Raw genomic sequence first — 14,512 nt, 5'->3', positions numbered from 1 at the left:
ATGAGGTCTCGGGTCGAGCAATAATATTGGATTTTTCTAGTCAGTATCAATTCTGCATCCAATTTATAACAGATATAAAAGAACCTGATTTTTAAAGTACCTATGTATATCTAAATAAAATATTCATTATTCAAATATATGTATGCTTACATTTTGTGACGCTGGATGCATAATATGAATGAGTCCCTTCATCCAAATTTCGGAAACGGTAGTCATTTTAATGGGCATCAGCCAGGTAAGCAAGAGATATAGCGCGCTAATGTGTGCGCAATACGCAGGTGCACTCTCTGTTCCTTCACTCTTATAGTACAGTGATACAGCAATCCGACATGACCGGAGAAAGATCAGTCTTAGAACTTAGCTTTACGTGCTTTCCGAGGCACGGGGATATCACACCGCTAATGTTCTGTGTCAGAGCTGCAACTGAGTAATTTTTAAGATGGAAAAACCCAGTCACTATTGTTTTTGGTATAATCATTGGTGAAGCTAGGATTTTTTTGTAGGTGGGCAGCTAGCCAGAGCTCCCCCCCACCCCTTCAGCACCGTTTATGGACATAATATATACCTAAGGTAGGTTTAGACATTAATTGTACCCTTTGTTCGTTTGTGTATACCTTCCCTTAACAAGGAAAATTCATTCAAAACAAAGCATTTGTCATTTACACTGCTCTCTTAGGTTTCCGAATGTCTCCTAATTTAAGTGTTTCACCAAAACAGTTCCATTTGTCTTTAATTAATTGAAGATTTTCTGGCAGCAGAGGACGTTTAGTGCCCCATTTAAGATAATTAATTAGTGTATTATGTTCGTTTCCCCTACTACATAGGTACCTTTATGTATAATGATCGATATTTCCCCTCTTCCCTTTTAAATATTTGGTAACGAATCTTTTTAAAACACGCTTTATTAGCCTTTGTATCTGTATTGTTATACTACTTGTGCACTGGCCCTGTATTACAAGGTTCAAATAAATGTTGACAGTTACAGTATTAAATACTTAATGTAGATGGTATTTATCTGATTGCTATTTATTTAAAATATATTGAATTTTGTATTTAGTCGCCTTATACATTTATGTGACGAGTCGCATCTACTCAGAAGTTTTGAAACAGACCATTAGAATATAATTTTATGATACCATAAGCATTACATAGTGATCGTTATTCCCCAACGTCTCAATATTCAATAAATAGTATTGAAATATTCATTTTAGATTCTACATTTGTAATTTTGCACAACTTTCGTTTAAAATATAATAAATACTCCGCACGTTCTATTAAATTCAACACGACTATTCTCCAAAGCACCTCTTGTCAAACATTACCCGTACCTAAGTCACATTACGAGTAGTCGCGACGCGTTCCAATAAAACTTGAGCGGTGCCATGTGGTAGAAAGTACAGCGGCTAGGCATAATATATGTTGCTTCATCCAGATTATTTCTTTTAGATTAAAATGGTTACAAGGCTACAAGCTGCCACAACTCGATGCAGTGCGACATTTGACTGGTTTACTATAACAAGATTCTATGTTAAATTTAATGTGCAAATTGAATTTATGTAACATAACTAGACATAGACACGCAAAAATGATCGAGCCCACAAAATAACACTTTTGAAATAGTGAAGATTGAAGTTTAAATCGTATTTTTGCTCATTGATATTCTATATTATATTTTGTTAATAAAAAGTTGAGACTAAAATGTTTTTAGTAATGAAAAATATAGACCTAATAGACTAGAGCTAATTTAGCACACTGGACTCATTTTCGACCATACTGTGGATTGGATCCTTTTTGCGTTTCTACGTCCAATTCTAAGTAGTTTTCGGTGAAAAATTCGAATAATCCCGAAATATAAAGAGGTAACCATGAATAAATCAGATTCTAGTTTATTTCATCGATAACGTTTAACTGATGATTGAGAATCCTTCACTTATTAGTAATAACCACGAAGTAAAGGTTCCTATTAACGTTTGGTTAAACTTAGCAAACTTTGCCGGCACGAACTTGCCCCAACTATATCTTAAGTAAACCGATTAGGGGCCACAAATTAACGTTCTGGTTCTCTGGCGGTCAGAGTCTACACTGTGGTAATTTCTACTCCTTTCGTGGACAAACTTTGTCGAATGGCGTATTGGTGTAACCCAATCTTTAAGATTGGATTGTGGTTTTATTTGTAACTAGCTTTTGCTCGCGGCTCCGCCCGCGCTATAAAGTTTTTCAGGCTAAAGATTTCCGTTATAAAAATAGTAGTTTCCCGGGAGCCTATGTTCTTCCCAGGGTCTCAAACTGTCTCCATACCAAATTTCATCTTAATACGTTAGGTAGTTTTTGAGTTTAACACGTTAAGGCAGACAGATGCAGCGGGGAGCTTTGTTATATTATTTAGAACTTTTTAAGTGAAACAATCCCGTCATACATCATTGTTGCATAAATTTAACCGTTTACGCAGCGCAGGCAACGGAAGCTCTCAAAACTCATAATTTTCCCCGTTTTTGCAACATGTTTCATTACTGCTCCGCTCCTATTGGTCATAGCGTGATGATATATAGCTTATAGCGGTCCACAAATAAAGGGCTATCCAATACAAAACGAATTTTTTTAGTTGAAACCGGTAGTTTCTGAGATTAGCCATTACTGCTCCGCTCCTATTGGTCATAGCGTGATGATATATAACTTTGAGCACTCCACAAACAAAGGACTATTCAACACAAAAATATTTTTTCAGTTCGAATCGGTAGTTCCTGAGATTAGCCATTACTGCTCCGCTCCTATTGAATATAGCGTGATGATATATAGCCTATAGCTCTCCACGAATAAAGGGCTATCCAACGCAAAAAAGAATTTTTCAGTTTGGACCGGTAGTTCCTGAGATTAGCCATTACTGCCCCGCTCCTATTGGGTATAGCGTGATGATATATAGCCTATAGCACTCCACGAATAAAGGGCTATCCAACGCAAAAAGAATTTTTCAGTTTGTACCGGTAGTTCCTGAGATTAGCCATTACTGCCCCGCTCCTATTGGGTATAGCGTGATGATATATAGCCTATAGCACTCCACGAACAAAGGGCTATCCAACGCAAAAAGAATTTTTCAGTTTGGACCGGTAGTTCCTGAGATTAGCCATTACTGCCCCGCTCCTATTGGGTATAGCGTGATGATATATAGCCTATAGCACTCCACGAATAAAGGGCTATCCAACGCAAAAAGAATTTTTCAGTTTGTACCGGTAGTTCCTGAGATTAGCCATTACTGCCCCGCTCCTATTGGGTATAGCGTGATGATATATAGCCTATAGCACTCCACGAACAAAGGGCTATCCAACGCAAAAAGAATTTTTCAATTTGGACCGGTAGTTCCTGAGATTAGCGCGTTCAAACAAACAAACAAACAAACAAACAAACAAACAAACAAACTCTTCAGCTTTATATAATAGTATAGATGTAAACTTTGCCTTTCATAAGTCATAGTTCATAATTATGTTGCTACTAATATTTAGAGTAAATTTTGGAACGATGTTTCTTGGTGAATGCAAAATTATCTTAGTGGGGTTTGAGTTAAATTTGGCACGAAAAAGACCAAGCCCTGAATTAATATAAAGGCTACTCTTGGGACGGTAAAATATGGCAGAAGGAAAGATGTAATAGATGTGGGGTAATCAGCTTTTGTCAGTCAACATTCTATTGGACCTCACTCCACTTTCCATCAGATGCAGTGGGGACACTATGATGTGCACGTATAAAAAAAGCAAAGCAAGTTTTTAATAATTTTGTAATCATGAAATAATGTTACAAATAACAAAATTTGTTTTTTATTTTCATGAACATATATTTGTCATTAGCGTGTCTTATTTATACTAGAATAAATAGATTTAAATTTATCTAAACATACAGTCTTAATTACAAAAAATTCGCAGCTATGCTTAGTTAAAACAAATTTACTCAATCCGCTATAAGTCAAAACCCGCCATCTTCCCTCTTAATAAGGTTTAAAAGAACCGGTGATGTTTTTGACAGCTATTTAAGCAATTATTAATCACCTCTTAACGCTAAAACAAGATTATAAGTAAAACTGATATTGATCAAACAACCCTCTTAACGTCTGAAGTTATTTTTCTAAAAGAAGTGCTACAAATGGTTCATCCATTAGTGTAAATGAACGGTTATCTACAGCGAATTAGGACCTTTCCTAGCTAACTGGGGCTAATATATTAGCTAAAGCCCTGTAATTTGCGAGGAACGAGTGGTTCAGATGGAGGAGAAAGATGTAAGGTGGGGATTCCAATTACAAATTACCTGGGTATTTCCTGAATTTGAAAATTTATAGTATAAAGGCTGACTGCCTCGGTGGGTTAGTTGTCCTGTATGCGCGGTACGACAGCGCTCTGAGGTCCTGGGTTTGCATCCCGGGTCGGGTATAGTGATATTGGGGTTTTTCTGCTCAGTATCAGCCCGGAGTCTGGAATTTGTGCCCGATATGGCGATAGGCTCGCCCCCTATCACATCATGGGACGGAACACACTAGGTGAAAAGTAAGTGCCCTGCTTGCACCGCTGCATACCCTACGGGAATATATGCGTGATATGTGTTCGAAAATTTTAAAAAGGGACTCAGGATCTTTAATGTCAATATTATTAATGAGTTAGATAACGCGTGATAATAAAGGATGGTATCATACAATAATACTTTAGTTCCATTATGGTACCCACAGTCATAGTAAAATACTATAACACTAAAAATACCTACTGTTCAAAGGCTACGCACGCATGTTACTGTCTTTGTAGTAATACCGCACTAAGTCTGGCTTTAGAAATATCAAACAATTGTAATATGATTTTATGATACTATGGTTTTTCGTATGTTAAATGTTTCCAGTTGCTGTTAAGAGACCGTTCAAGTATTACGTAACGCAATTTAGGGGGAAGGGGGCTCTTGTAAAACGTTACGATGCGTTACAGGCGCGGGAGAGGTCCCGTACAAAGCGCTATGTAACATTGATTTTTTTTATTTAACCCATTTACCAGCGGAATGTTTGCCGGCAAACATGACAGTTACATGACAGCTACATGACATTACGTGTGTCACGGGAATATAACCTTATTATATACTACATAATAAGGTTATTTTTCCGTGACATGCGTAATGTGAAAAAAATTGTCACTTTAGAGTTACGTAACTTTGAAGGGAGGGCGGGAGCATACAAGAAAACGTTACGGCGCGTTACATGCGGGGGTGGGGCGTTCAAAAATCTTCAAAAATTGCGTTACATAATTAAGTATTACTTGAACGGCCCCTAACCAAGATATTGATATCACCGTGTAGAGTTGACTGTGTATTTGATGTAATGTATGGGAGTCGCAACTCTAGCTATAATGAAACTCCAAAGATGGCACTGTATATATTGTATATTTCAAAACTCCAGAGTACGTTTAATACACAGAGGCGTACTTAGATGGTAATAGTAACAAATCGTAAGACGTACTAATTAAACAAAGACGCGCGTTGCTTTTATACGGGAGGTATGGTGTGACACAGCGTTCTCGCACAACTACGCACGTGCACTTACATAGCTGCGCAAGTGTGTGTGTCCCAACACCATTCCCCCCTTTTACAAAAAAAAAAATTAACGCTACGCATAAAAACAATTTTATAAAAAAGAAGTAACTACACATAAGTACAATAAAAACAATATGTGACGAGTACAAGTTCATCGCTGACTAATAATAACGCTAGACACTGGACACTGATGCTGTTGTTGAACATTGCGATAAGTTCGACGCGTCAACAGGATACAGCTCGAATTACGCGTAGCTGTCTGCAGGTGGCGAGGTGTTTGCTTTCGTTGCAGCGCTTGATACCTCTTTTCTTAACCACTTTTTAACTTTGCGTCGACATTGTAACCACGCTGTAGTAACTAACACGATGACTAGCAGTGATGCTATGACGATCAATGTTATGTTAAATTGATTAACTTGCGTTTCAACTGCGCTATTCTGGGCTATAACTACTTCTTCTTTGCTATAAGTTTTGCCCATTGTTACGATTATTCGTAAAGTGTGGATTGTCCGCGAGGTCTATAACGTATGAAGTTATAGCGCTATAAATGCTTCTTATACCTTATGACAATGTCCAAGTAAGCAAATAAAATGTTACAAATAATTTAAAATCTAGGTCATCGTTACGCAGTTTGTTCGCGATGGGTAACATTTGACAAAGCAATTTGTTTTAAAATTATTCAAAGTTATAACGTTAATATTATAAAAGACATAAAATGTGTACAAAAACTGTCCATCGCGAACGCTTGCTGATCGAGCAGAAACATGAGCAGGCATGTACTCGACTCGATACCGTGCGTTGTTTACGATCTGATGCAATAGTAATGATTCGAAGAATTGTTTTGCACATGATAAATTTTGTAAAATATAAACACTGTGTATATGAACAAAAAGAAAAAAAAAATATTATGTAAGAATAAAGTAAAAATATGTAAAAAATGTATATGCTTATATATAATGTGAGTCCTAATGAATCCATAAATCTTACAGGAATATTGATCACTCGACCACTTCTAGTAATATGTTGTTTCCTGTTTCCGGAGGTTGTGCCAAAAAATTGATGTTATAACTTCCTTGGGCATGTGTCGTCGCTCACCTTCTGCGGTTCTAAGGTGGCTTCAATCCGGATGAACCAGGCGCGAGGTTCATCTACCCAGAAGTCAGGAATACGCGCCTGAACGGATACTCCCAGTAGATCCGTTTCTTGAGTCTGTGTATTTGGAGCTTTGGTTGCCATCTTGAAGATCACGTTGGGTGAATCACGTCTTGTGTATCGCGTCGGATGAATCACGTTTTGTGTATCGCTTCGGATGAATCACGTCTTGTGTATCGCGTCGGATGAATCACGTCGGATGGATCACGTCGGATGGATCACGTCGGATGGATCACGTCGGATGGATCACGTCGGATGGATCACGTCGGATGGATCACGTCGGGTCACCAATGAAGAGTTGGATGTGTATTTGATGTAATGTATGGGAGTCGCAACTCTAGCTATAATGAAACTCCAAAGATGGCACTGTATATATTGTATATTTCAAAACTCCAGAGTACGTTTAATACACAGAGGCGTACTTAGATGGTAATAGTAACAAATCGTAAGACGTACTAATTAAACAAAGACGCGCGTTGCTTTTATACGGGAGGTATGGTGTGACACAGCGTTCTCGCACAACTACGCACGTGCACTTACATAGCTGCGCAAGTGTGTGTGTCCCAACAACCGTAATGTCCTTAAAAATACATTTACTTTCTTAAAATAATAGGGAGTTTGGAAAATAAAAGGCAGTCAGGCTCTGAAACTTCAGAGCGCTTGTCGGAGAAAATTGAGTGGAAATTGACATCTCACCCTTCTGTCCCGGGGAAATATACAATCCCCAAACGATAGAACGAACACTTGACTACCTTCATACATGTATCCTTCACTTAATTATATTCATAGGTTCATATTGTTCAGACCATACTCTGAGTTGCAAATCTTGTTTCGTTGGCATAATGGAGAAGTTATTTTTAATATCACAACTAGAACTGAAGTATTTACAGATCCTACAACAATAAATATTAGTACAGTTGGCGCTTCACGTAGGTACGGCTCCCCACAGTGGCGGCTCTAAAGGACGCGAGGCCTCCGACGGAGCAAAATGGGTATAGGAATTTGTTATCTATACCTAGTATATTAAACATATTGTTTTTGGTACTTACCTCTATGTTTGTCTTTAAATTAAAAAAAATACTGTTAGCCCTTCCGGCGACCGGCAAGTCACACAATGTGATAGTGTTAAGCAATATAGAAATAAAGTAGTACAGTAAGCAAGTACTAAAGTTTCATTTCTAATAAAGGGTTTTAACTTTTTTATCCGTAAGATCATGAAAAAGGTCCTCCAAGGCATTGCGCGAGACTCCTGCAAGCGCGAAGCCCCGGGTGGTTGGACGGTTTGCCTCTCCTTAAAGGCGCGTCTGGCTCCCCACCCACTACACCACGGAGCTGTAACGTTTTTCGAAATATATATAGTTGATTTCTTTCACCTCGCTGATTATTGTCTGTTGCACATATAACTGCAACTATTAATATAATACGAGAAATCAAATTATTTATATTATCTATGTTGAAACAACAGTGAATAGTTGAATCGGTTAATAAAAGGGCAGTAAATTTTAAATAAATGTTTTTTATAAAACTCTATGAAAGGGAAAAAATACATAATTACCAGAAATCAATTAGACTCTACATCACACGACGATAGAATCGTATATGTTCTTCTTCAATATATAATCATAGCGCCATCTCTAGTTGAATACGAGAACTATATTATAACTCACAATCTAATGTTTTGTATCTCATAAGCTATTGTTGTAGATAAACGAAACTAGCGACATCTTACAAATTTTATCGGACACTTCATAAGTTATAGGTGTTCTTAATTTAAATTAATAATTATTTTAGTGTTAAGTACTTTGAGTTGTTGCATTAAGTTTTTTACAAGACGAAACCAAAAATACAAGATAATAGATAAGTACTTATTATTAGAGCGGTATATGAGTCACCATATTAGCCAAAACGCCTCTACAATCACTATTAAACGAAATAATGTATGGGAATGACATATCATTCCCATGTAAATGTTTATTTAATAACGTATACGATTGAAGAAAAGCGTTTTCGATATGACCACAGATGGTGATGATATGATATAGTTAAAACATAGTGATATTGTAAAGTAGCACTGCTAAGAGGCGGCTGATGGGGACGTCACGTCGATCTTGCTACTGAATAAAAAAAAAACAGAAGCATTGAAACCCATACTTCCATGCTTTGATTCATTTTATCGCAAACTTGTATTTATAACTTAAAAAATAGATGGCGTCCAATAATTTCTCCGTTTTATCATAAAACTTAATTTATGCCGAAATTGAAGTAGCAAAGCAATGGCAATGAAACATTTTATCACAGAACGGGAAATGCAATTTAGTGTCCAGAATTAGCCTATTTAATGTATTCTTATATTTTATTTATCTGATACTGGATCCAAAAGAAACTAAATAAAAATATATTTTATTGCAATCACGCCAAATTTTATTAGAAAAAAATAATATTGGAATATTTGTGACAAAATATGTTCAGAGGGGTCCTGATCCAGGAATAAAACGAAAACAACTCAATTGTGTTCATAATACACTTTATTTTCACAAAATCGAGAACATCAACAAATCTCTTAAAAATTACTATAACGAAAGACCAAGTGTCGACAGCGGCGCGCGGCTGCTCTATCTTTATATGTACAAAGTTAAGCTCTTTGGCCCGTACAAAAAAACATGTACACAAAATAAAACAATTCAAAAACATATTTATAAAATAAAACTGCGAACCCAAGACGTAATAACATGATTTAAAATTATCAATAAAATTCCAACAGCGAAATTGTTTTAAATAAAAGACGTTTATTACAAAATTATACAAAATAATGTTTACGAGTGCGCGATGGTTTCTCTGTGCATTACATGTATAGTGTCGTGTCGAATACTGACGTTGGTAAAATCTTTTTATTTTTACAAATTAGTCAAAAATGATAACTACAAGACGGAAAGTTGGGACGCATTCGCTACTCGATTTTTTTTTTCATACCAGGCACAGTAAGTAGACTACACTGCCAGACTGAAAGTACTGTCTACATAAAAACATCCACAAATAACAATTAATATAAATCAAAATACGGTTCTGGATATCGGACTGATATTATCGATATATCTAAATATTATGAATTTGAAAACGGCCTACTCTACTATTCGACTCAAAAATATAAAAACTGCAGATTTCCTGCTTCATACAAAATTAGTAGCGAATGCGTCAAACACTAAAATACCACATTAGTCCACGAAGTGTAGGTACGAGCGTGATGTTGACCGTCCTTTTGCAAACATTCAATATATACAAAAACATACTTTACACTTACATCTTAAGGTAAACGTTTCTTTGACAACATATTCGTCAAAAGTTAATATTTTCATGTCAAAATATTATTAGAAAAGCTGTAAAAGCAGTCCCAGTGCCGCAATAAGAGTCAGCGCAGACGGAAAACAAATCGAAAGCAATTAAAACAGACTTGTATAATCTTCCATACATGGCTGATATTGCTCTAACGAGAAAAATTGCAAGCAATATTGTGATACGAGATTTGAAAATAGAATCTCGCACCACAATATTGTTACGCTAATATCAACCATGCTTAAAAGCACTTTAAATTGAATTTAAGTTGTTATTGAATTCAGTCTCTGCTGCCGTTTCCCGTCAGCGTTGTAGATATATGAAACAAAAACATAAACGAAGTCATATATGAAAATAAATTCGAGATTCTTATCTACAATAAAATTGCGTCTTATGCATTTGTAATATGGATAAATATTCAACGGACGGTCAACCGAAACTAGGCGAGTGTAAGCGACAAGTTCATCTTTAAAGATCCAAACTAAATGCACGAAAAAATTACTAAGTAATTTTTATCCTACATATTTCATACGGTTACCGCTGACGGACATAGCGATGGCGAGGAGACTCTACACCGTAATTAAAACTCAACCTTATACTCTCACAAACAGCTCATATAACTACGTGCTTTTAGAGCTACGTTGTTTTGCCAAAATAATTTCTGCTGTAAAAAAATAAGGTTCAGTTTCTATTGTAAAACGCCTCTTCACCGCCACTCTCTATCCCTCAGCCCTAACCCATAATCTAATAGATGCGTATGAAGTACCATATTACATACTTTTGGAAACGTCCCGCCATAGGCCGGGAGACTAAAAATCTCGAAATCCCGGCCCACGGCGGGCCCTAGAAGCATAAACTACCTAAAGTAGGCACAGAAGGGTTCAGTACATTTGGCTTATTACGGGAAATCCTTAGGTATCACATCAACTATTATAAATCCCCGGACGAACAGTGGAATGTTAACACCTTGATTCCGCAACTAAATAACAGGTGGCGCTGTAGCGAATTACGTCTGTCCACAGATTATATTACTGAAAATATAATCTGTGGACATTTAGTCATAGAATCGAGGGTAGACGCCGCCCGGGAGTGAGGGTAAAGCGATAACAGTTACCATTAATTAACCTAATACATTACCCTACAAAATAATATTGAGCTGAGATCTCGCACCTAACAATAATTTATGAATACCTATTAAAATTTATCCACTTATATATTACGTATTCAAAATCCTGAACGACATGACGTAACTTTTTACATTTAGTGTCGGACTTTGATATGAAATAAACTGTACAAACTGACATGAATAAAATTAATTAAATATTTAATACACCATTGAATGTATGAAAAAAATATTCATAAAATGTTCCAGTAATGTTTCCTTGGTTATTCGCCCGAATATTTACGGTTAATTTTACTACTAAAATGTATGAAAAGATTAATTTTGCGAATACTCATGTCACATAACAAGATCTTTTATAATAGCTGCCAAAATATTATATTTTGTAAAATACAATTTCATGTAGATGTCGATCCAAAGGTAACATCTCACAACAATCTAAATAAACGCGATGGAAATGTTCCTTTTCCAAAATTCAATACAAAAAGATCAAAATGATACTCTGGCATCAATTTAGTATGTCACTTGAAATTTGAAATATAAGGGCGAATAACTATTATTAGTGTTTTATACAACTGCAATGCTTTTCTCAGGGAACATATCTACAAATACACATTGAAAACACTAAAATGAAAATATTTGACCTATAACACCAAGTGAAACAATTCAAAAATCATTTATCAATAAATTTTCTCTAATATTTAATTAACGTTTAAATTGACAGACACAATTTAGCTAATAAATTGAAAAAATGTATGCATTATAATATTAATATTTGAATTATTCATTTATCGTAACCGCTAACAAACGTCAGTCGTGTATAAATAAAGTCGTATGGTTTAAAATTATAAAATTCATTCATATGTACATATTGAGAGAGCACATTATTGACTTCCACAAATGAACAGTCGAATATTTTTACTGCTGCTATAAGAAAAAAATATTCACTAAAGCTATTCGTGAGTAGAGACCGTATACGTTTTTGCATGAGTTCACAAAAAAGTATGCAATGTTTGTTTCATTATATTAATGCATGTTTCCATTAATATGAATATAATGCTACAGTAACGCTACTGTTCAAAATAACCATAAGTTTTGCAATTAACGTTAATAATAAAACTGCAACTATATACATAGCGATGCTATTAGCGAATTGTACTTATTTTAAATGGCTCCATATATTACATTATAAAGTACTGCTGCATTTTGACTCCTCTTAACTTTGAATAGCTACATGCTATTTATTTAAGTAAATAATGAAATTAAGTACACAATATCCAAGTAATATGTGGCCATATTAAGAAAGGTGTAAGGGCGTCTTTTGGACCCCAAGCCAGTTCCACATGTTGGTGGTACACCCTACCAACAAACATCTCAGGAAATAGCAGCCTACAAACCCACTTTGCACCAATAGTGGATTAAGGCCTCGCCATAAAGAAGGGGAGGTCTTAACCCAATGCGAGTTACGAAGGCTAGTTAAAGTTAACAGTACATATGAATAAATTCTCTCTCGGTATACAGCTTAATACGCAAATTCGTATTCTATCTCCATTCACTCTAGTCATTTAAGATACAGATTCACAATGCTTCATATTTGAAGCTTAATTCAGACTATGCTACAACATAGCATATATAAATCAAATGTAGCACAACAAAATCGCTTGGTATCTGTTTTCATAGACAACCTTACAGCTATGTTACTTTCTATATGTTATATGCTGTAGCATAGTCTGAATGCACATTAACACTTGGTAACACTGGTACACAACACTTTACACTATGCTTCCACACTTGCCGTTTAACGATAGATTGGGGCCCAGCGATGGCCGGCCGAGGGTTCCGTACGATGTGCTGTCATAACCATTCATGTACTGATTATTTTGCAATCCGATAAGTAGTTCGACTAGCGCGTTGCACGCGTTCTGCGCGTTGAGTAATTCAAAGATGATGCAGTTGCATTCCGGCTCGGGGTTCTTCAGGGAGCTCTTTGTGCTGGAGGAGCTGGAATTGGTGCTGGAGCTGGTGGCGGAGGCGGGCGGGTCCGGGTGCAGCGGGCACACGATCTGCAGCCCCCGCGCCCGCTGCGGCGCCACGCCTGACAAGTGGTTAGCGGCTGCGCGGGCGTAGAACACGCATGAATGGCCGTCGTTATCTGGATAGTTCGGGTTGCCATTGTGCTGGAAGTTGATTAACTTTCGTTAATTATTTTTGATGGAATAAAATAAGTCATGCTGTTTTGTTTTTGTTTATAGTGTAAATAGGCTACCTTTGTATATTGGAGTCACATTGTAGAGAATTCACCTACAGTTTTTTGTACAGCAATTGAGATATCTAGAAGCCTATTTTTTTTAATCTTTTAACGCTGGCCGTATATAATATGAATTCAGAATTCTTTTGAAATTGTTTAAAATTAAAGGTAGAGAAAGCCATTATTGGGTTATGAAATAAAATAAAATAATGTGGATGGCCGAGCTTGCGTTTCTGAGTATAAAGTGTTGGTTACCCATATGAGTAGCTGCGCGGCGGCGAGGTGTCCGGCGGCGGCGGCGGCGCGCAGGGCGAGCGCGCGCTCGACGGGCGCGGGCGCGCGCGGCAGCAGCGCGGCGAGCACGCGCGCGAGCGCCGGCGCCTGCCCGCGCGTGGCGGCCGCGCGCAGCACCTCGCTCGACGTGCTGCCCGCGCTCGCGCCCAGGAACAACCGCCGCTCGTACTTCAGGCGGATCCATCTGCAGAATACAATATGTATTATAGGTACACTTTCTACTAGAGGGTTGACTTGAATGAAAAGTTTAGTAATTTTATTTTACAATATGCTGAAATAATTCACTACGCCGACCCACATTGGAGTGGAAGAGGGATAAAAGAAAAAATCCTAGTATCATTCATAATAATTTAACAGTATTTTTTTCTATTACCCTAGGAATTCTACAGCTATCCCCTTAGTAACAAATAATGGTTATTTAATAATTCATCAAATTATTATGCACACTTACCGCTCCTTCTCCTCCCTGCTGGAGGTGGCTATTGGCTTGACGTGGCCGCGCGTGTCCGCCTCCCATATCGAGTTGGCGAGCGTGTTGCCCAACGACACCATCACGCTCACGTGGCTCAACCTAACACAAATAATGCATACACGTTACAAATTATACGAAATTCGAAATTATAATTTTTAGCATTTAAATTAAATCTATATATATTTTTTTTTACTGGTTAAATATCCTCCCCAACCCTCACTATCTATTGAGAGATTAGATCCTTGAGTGGCTGATTACTTTAGCACCAAATCGTAAAACCCAGTTAGTATACCTATCATTGTGGATACCAGATTTTTTTTAGTAAATATGTTATACCCATATA

The 14,512-nt window shown here is 36.9% G+C and overlaps 1 protein-coding gene across 1 annotated transcript in view; it reads right to left on the bottom strand.

Annotated features, from left to right (window-relative positions):
* Positions 1–9,208: 9,208 nt before the first annotated feature.
* Positions 9,209–14,512, bottom strand: part of LOC115440662 (centaurin-gamma-1A) — a 347,905-nt gene continuing 342,601 nt past the window's right edge. The window contains exons 13-15 of the mRNA XM_037440783.1: positions 14,149–14,268; positions 13,659–13,881; positions 9,209–13,332 (exon numbers count right to left, since the gene is read on the bottom strand). Of these exons, the coding sequence (XP_037296680.1) occupies positions 12,928–13,332; positions 13,659–13,881; positions 14,149–14,268 (748 nt within the window). The 3' untranslated portion in view covers positions 9,209–12,927. The remainder of the gene's footprint in view (positions 13,333–13,658; positions 13,882–14,148; positions 14,269–14,512) is intronic.

This window comes from Manduca sexta, chromosome 20, assembly GCF_014839805.1.
Source record: "Manduca sexta isolate Smith_Timp_Sample1 chromosome 20, JHU_Msex_v1.0, whole genome shotgun sequence".
NCBI lineage: Eukaryota > Metazoa > Arthropoda > Insecta > Lepidoptera > Sphingidae > Manduca > Manduca sexta.
The sequence above is the reverse complement of the archived record's forward strand: the minus strand, read 5'-3'. Positions and strand labels throughout refer to the sequence as shown.